Source organism: Anneissia japonica, unplaced genomic scaffold, assembly GCF_011630105.1.
Source record: "Anneissia japonica isolate Jap-2015-1 unplaced genomic scaffold, ASM1163010v1 scaffold287727_len1644234_cov201, whole genome shotgun sequence".
In the NCBI taxonomy this organism is placed as follows: domain Eukaryota; kingdom Metazoa; phylum Echinodermata; class Crinoidea; order Comatulida; family Comatulidae; genus Anneissia; species Anneissia japonica.
This window is the reverse complement of record NW_022713615.1, coordinates 689,034-695,214: the sequence shown is the minus strand read 5'-3', so window position 1 is coordinate 695,214 and position 6,181 is coordinate 689,034. Positions and strand designations below refer to the sequence as shown.

The window sequence follows — 6,181 nt, the reverse complement described above, 5'->3', positions numbered from 1 at the left end:
TTTTTGTTATGAGTATAACAATTCAAAATGAAATATCTTATTTCATCCATTTAAAAATGACACCAATAAAAAATTATATTACACATACATTACAATCCTCCAAGGCAATATTATCAAATTCTGGTACACTATAATCATGCTATAATCATCTGTAGAATGTGACAAAAAATGAGCAGAGGGGTGATAAGCAATTACTATAACTGCATTATCCTTTAAAAGCTAGCCTCACTGAATCCATCAAAGTAAAAGCCAACTTCAACCAAGTGAAACTGTCAAGGAGGATCATTCAACCAGGCTGATTATAATTATTTTCTAGGCCTGAGAATTTTGCCGAGTTTCTGACTGAGAATAACGTGACTATACTGTGTCATTCATTTATCTATATCATCTTCAAAAAAGGTTATAAGGCTTCACATCGTACCGTGATAACCGTCTGTTTAACACTTTCTTTAAAATACAACAAAGATGGAGAGTTATCTTGTTTTTTGTGGGTGCCTTCTTTTTGCTGGAATGATTGAAGCTGGAAGTATGGGAAGTGAATGTGGACTGGACTGTGTTCCAAAACATCCCCAACAGCACTACTGTGAAGCAGATTTTGGTGAGTTTTGCATAGAAGTTTTACTAAGTGCATTATGATGTTATGATGTGTAAATTTTAATTAAATTCATTTCATACAGTACACCATTTTATGCTTTCTATATACTGTTATGTTCTCTAGAATTTGTATTTCATATTTTATTTGAATTTACATGGCACTAAGTTTTATTTTTTTAAATTTCTATGGGTTATCTCAGTGTGGCACTAAAGAAACTACATCAATCAGTTCAGTATTGGATAATTGAAATTGACATTATTAAATCCATCAAGTCAATTATAGTAATGCATACTTCTACTATTTAAAAAAAAGTGTAATATATCTAACTATAAATATATTTGATATTTGGTTAAATAAATATTGCTACTATATTTATCAATGCTATTTAGAAAAATCAAGAAGAAAATTTTAGACTTTACTTTTATATTTTGATATTACTGACATTATAATACTGGGCACACATATAGCACATCTATAATGGGCCAATTTAAATAACCATTATTAAAGATGTTTTAAGTGAGAATTTGTCTAAGTTACTTTATTATCTTTCTAATATTATAATACATTTATTATTTTCATCATTATCCCTATTCATAATGATTGAATAGAAAGGCTGAATAATTTGCGTTTCAAAGATTTCGTCGTCATGTTGAGGAAATTTTCTCCTCTATTATATCCTGTAGGCTACATTATTATAATGGTCATTATCATTATTATTTTCATCATCATCTCCATCCATAATGATTAAATAAAAAGGCTGGTTAATTTATGTTTCAAAGATTTCATCTTTATCTTCATTATGTTGAGAAACTTTTCCACTCTATTATATATCCTGTATGCTATACTTTATTATAATCATCATCATTTACTATCATCATAAAAAAAAAATCCTAAATGAAATGATCAAAAGGCTAAATAATTTTATATAGGCCTATTTTTATTATTATCTTTTGTTTGTTGCACATGTTTCCTCATTATCTAAAACAGGAAACAATAAACTTTTATGAATGGTACCTCAAGATCTACATCAGATATTTCCACCAGATATTTCTAGAAAATTACTTTTTTCATCACCCTATTTCTTTAGGAAGCTCAAGCCAGTCATGTGACAAACTAAGGCTATCCCTGACTCAAACCCTAAAAAACATAAACAGTATACCTCCTGCTGAGGAGATTCCAGTTTTTACCTGTGTTTATCATATCTAACAAATTACTCTCAATAGAAGATGACATCTGCCATTAGGATTCTTCAGATTCAATTTTGGAAACATTAGGAAAATTTATTGGTTAGAAGCAACACTGAATCATCTATACTCAGGACTTTTCTCTCCTCTAGTAAAAATATGGCATTAATGTATTATTTCCACAAGATTCTGACAGAACTGTGAAGTTGTTCAAGTTCCATCAAACGTTTATGAAAAAGACATGGTGTTGATAATTTTCTAATTTTCCTTTCTTCAATTGAAACAGGTTGGGGATTGTTTTTTTTTTTTTTTTAAACTTATTCTTTATCTTTATTGGTCTAATATATTTAAAATAAATACATCAGAAATTCTTGTCCCAATTTCATCAAAAGTTTGTAGGAAACTGGGGAGTTATTTGATGAGATGAGATTAAAAATTAAAACTAGTGTTCCAATTTCATCAATACTTTTCAAGAAAGGTCTGTAATGAGATGGTATTCTTATGTTTCCTCTCTCCTCACTTGACAGTCAAATACTGTAGTAATAAGTACATAAAAAGGTTTGATCTACTGTAGTATTTTTGAAATTCTAAAAAAAAAAAAAAGTTTACATGCTGTTTTTGTTAATCTTCCCTCTCTTCTTTCCTGAAACATGGTAAATAAAAAGTCTGAAGGATTAGGGAAGCTATAGTTTGGAATGTATGGAAATGATTAAATCCATTTAAAATCTAAAGAGCTTTCAAATTACCAATTACTCTCAGGATAAAATCATTTGTCAAGGGATCTAGTAATCACCCACATCTCCAATATAAACCTACAACTAAATTAGATAATATTCTAGCAATTTAAAATAAAAAAGGAAATAAACTCATAAACAAACACTTGTGCTATTGTGTTATTCCAATTTAAAATGAAATGCATCAACTCTTTTAATTAAATCTGTAAGCAGCACTGTATATCACGGCCTTGAACTTCTCAAGAGCCTAACAGCAATTCTTTTGAGTGTAGTAAATCACTGATCCTCCAGTACATTATGTCCTTAAGTTCATACACATTCAAAAGAACTGTCATCATTTTCAAATAGGTTCTCCCACTACAGTATTCAGAAACACAAGCTACATTTTGAAGAAATATGTAGTAGAGTAGATCCTGTAACCATACTAACCACAACTGAATAGGTTTACTAAAAAGTGCTCTATATTATTTAACCTCTGTGATTTGGAAAACTTGGAAAAACTTCTAATAAATCATTCAGAGTTTACAGTTACTGTAATAATTGGCTGTTAAAATGTTGGGTTTTCTAAACTCTGAATTTCTTAGGTCAACAGGTACCTGTGCAATGCCCCTGCCATTTATTCACTATTCAGTCTAGTACACATTTAGCAAAATGGTTTTGCCAACAGCATAAAAAATGTTTTAAAATGATATTGACGAATAAAGAAATGTTAGCGTGGGGTAAAAAAATCATAGAGTGCCCACAGACTCTTGATCAAGTCCCCCATTTTGTATTGAATACAATGTTGTGATTTAAACATTTTTCACAAAAAGTAAATACAATTTTATAAATGAGATTTTTTGAATACATAATCCACATTTAGGTAGAATTTTGTTTATATTCTTCTTTTTAGTAATTCGTGGAACTGTGTTAAATCGGAATTACACAACAAGAGATGGTATGCCAGACATGGGAACGGGAATGGAAGGAGACATGCCATTCAACTACTACGTTGTTTACAAAGTTCAAGTCGAAAAGGTCTACAAGGGAGCATCATACTTCAGTGAAGGGATGGACGTGTATATCAAAACAGAAGCCGACAATAATATGTGTGGGATTGGAAACTTAATGAACAGAAAGTCTTACATGATTTCAGGTAAGGAAAATACATTGCCTTTCTTTAACTGATTTATCAACATTTATTACTGTCATTTGGCATGTACAGTCCTATACACCAACCAGACACATTAGCATTCTTTCTACCACAAAATGCCAATTAACCATATTAATCAGCATTTGATTTTCTCTTTGATCGCATTTTTATTCGTTTTTGCACTCCAAGGAAGACCATATTTTCAAAATTTCATTTCAAAAAATACCTAGAAGGCAGTTTAAAATTAGCAAATGTTTGAATAAATGCGAGTTTTTTTTAAGGCACGATTCAAAATTATCCTGTTTGCTAGCATAATGTACTATTATTTCTTTTTGATCTCTTGAGAGTATGGAAATTTGATTAGTTACCAGTTGGTACAGAATTACCAGATACAGTTTGCTTAGGATAATGCTACCAAGGGAAAACTATGTGAAACATAAGGCTATAGTATAATGCCAATTCTTTCAAAAATTAGGTCAAATATTAACAAGCACTCAAACTATGGAAATATGTGGTTACTAACATATTAAGTTAATAACATATAAAAATATTTCAAAAGATGTGTTGACATTTTGAGGTATCATGGGACATAAATATATACTATTAAAATATCAAATTTCATTGTTTTGTGGTATAGTTGACTGCTCATGAGGGGAATAGTGAAATCTACTGCAGTCAATATTTGTTTCATATACCTCATACATAGATTCTAACAGACCTAAAAAAGTAATGAAAATAGTACACACCAAGTAGGCCTTGGCTAGGTGATCAAAAGGTCAATCACTCTAAGATTTGTAGAGGCCGAGTCTCTTTTACCATTCATACTGTCATAAATTTCATAGCAATATGGCATAGAGAATACTTTCCATTGCCCACTTATTAACCAATCAGATGTCTAGAATCTATGTATGTGGTAGGCTTATATAATAAGATAATAGGAGAAAACATTCTGAATGATATTTAAATGACAAAATAGCTATATGTTTGATGTTACTATTAATTGTTAAGTCATTCCAAATCTGATGAATAACACACAAGATTGCCTTGATAACTTTGTCAAAGGTACAGAAAGTAGAATGAAAAAACAACTACAGGTATTACTATAATAATAATAATAATAATAATAATAACAATAATAATATATTTATTTCCTTCAAGAACATCAAACATATATCCCAAGGGTTCTTGGTATATCTAAAAAGTTATGTGATTAATATCAAACATGACATTTCTAAAACGGATGTGAAAATCTGGGGAAAAAAAAAAGATTAATATATTAGAGGACAAAAGCCAATTTTATCTGTCATCATTTCCTCCTCATGCAACAGACAAAATCGAAGAAAACCCCTGAAATTGTAAAGCGAGGACAAAATGATAACTCATCAATTTATGTCTACTCTTTCTCTGGCAGCCAAATACTAATTGGAGCTTCTCTTCTTTCTATAGTCTTTTAAAAAATGTATTCAGGACCAGTGGCATATCTAAGGAGGTGCATGTGGAAGGCACATGCCACAGAAAATCTTTGCAACCCCCTACCACCTCATGTGACCCATTAACTCCATGGGTTCATTATGAAAACATAGGACTTCAGTATTCCAATTCATTACAATCTAACAACCTTGTGAACCCCACATCGCCAAATTCTGCTTACTATATATTTGTTTCAAAGCTGTTGTTGTGGGGGTTGTTTTGAAATTACCAAATGTTTCCCAGGAAATGGAGCATAACTATATGTGGCAGACAACCAATTCTGATGACAACATGTTTACATTATTGATACTTCCAAAAAAAAAAAATGTTCACTTTAATATGTAGAAATGGCTGTTTCAGCATCCAGTCAAAAACTACTCTCAGTACTACTGTATATTATTATATTGATAATTATAAAAATATACTTGTATCACCTTCTTCCACTATATCAGAGCAAATTTAATTTTTTTATGGTTTTGTTTAACTAACTTTATGTCATATTATATAATACATACGGGCAAATCAATATTTTCCCCATAAAACCTGACATAAGCTCTAACAATAGATTAATTATGTTTTTAGCCAAACATATCCATTCATCAACTAAAATATGCCTTCATTCACTGATCCAATTATGAAATTATAAATGACTAATATTTGTTTGTAACACAGGTCAAAAAGAGGAAGGTATAATGCTAAATATAAATGGATGTAATTGGGTTGCTGAATACAAGAAGTTGACACAGGCACAGAAGACAGGAGTGAAACGTCAGTATGGGGCAAACTGCAACTCTTGTCAGGTAAATTTTAAATGTGTAACAACAATAATGGCATTAGCAATAGTAAAAGCAGTCAACAACAACAATTGCATTTTAAGCAGCAGCAATAACAGTTTATCAATTACAAAATTCATATAGAGATTAACTTCTTAAATATTGCAGTACAAGATTAACAAATATTCTAATATTTAATTTAATTTCACATTATTTTTTTGCATTCCATCTGCGCCCACCTCCCCCCACCTTAATTTTTTCCTGTATAATATTATTTCTCCTTTTTATAATAT

At 30.4% G+C, this 6,181-nt stretch overlaps 1 protein-coding gene across 1 annotated transcript; it reads left to right on the top strand.

Annotated features, from left to right (window-relative positions):
* The first annotated feature begins 233 nt into the window (after window positions 1-233).
* LOC117108600 (metalloproteinase inhibitor 3-like) lies at window positions 234-6,047 on the top strand. Its single transcript, XM_033250677.1, has 3 exons — window positions 234-598; window positions 3,406-3,648; window positions 5,788-6,047. The coding sequence occupies exons 1-3, from the start codon at window positions 466-468 to the stop codon at window positions 6,030-6,032; spliced, it is 621 nt and encodes a 206-aa protein (XP_033106568.1). The 5' UTR covers window positions 234-465; the 3' UTR covers window positions 6,033-6,047.
* The last annotated feature ends 134 nt before the right edge of the window (window positions 6,048-6,181 follow it).

What these genes read in the sequence shown, in the direction of transcription:
- LOC117108600 (XM_033250677.1), top strand. Translation starts at nt 466, where the DNA reads ATGGAGAGTTATCTTGTTTTTTGTGGGTGCCTTCTTTTTGCTGGAATG. An exon ending in CTACTGTGAAGCAGATTTTG is followed by an intron (nt 599 to 3,405) that starts GTGAGTTTTGCA and finishes TCTTCTTTTTAG; the next exon opens with TAATTCGTGGAACTGTGTTA. An exon ending in AAAGTCTTACATGATTTCAG is followed by an intron (nt 3,649 to 5,787) that starts GTAAGGAAAATA and finishes TTTGTAACACAG; the next exon opens with GTCAAAAAGAGGAAGGTATA.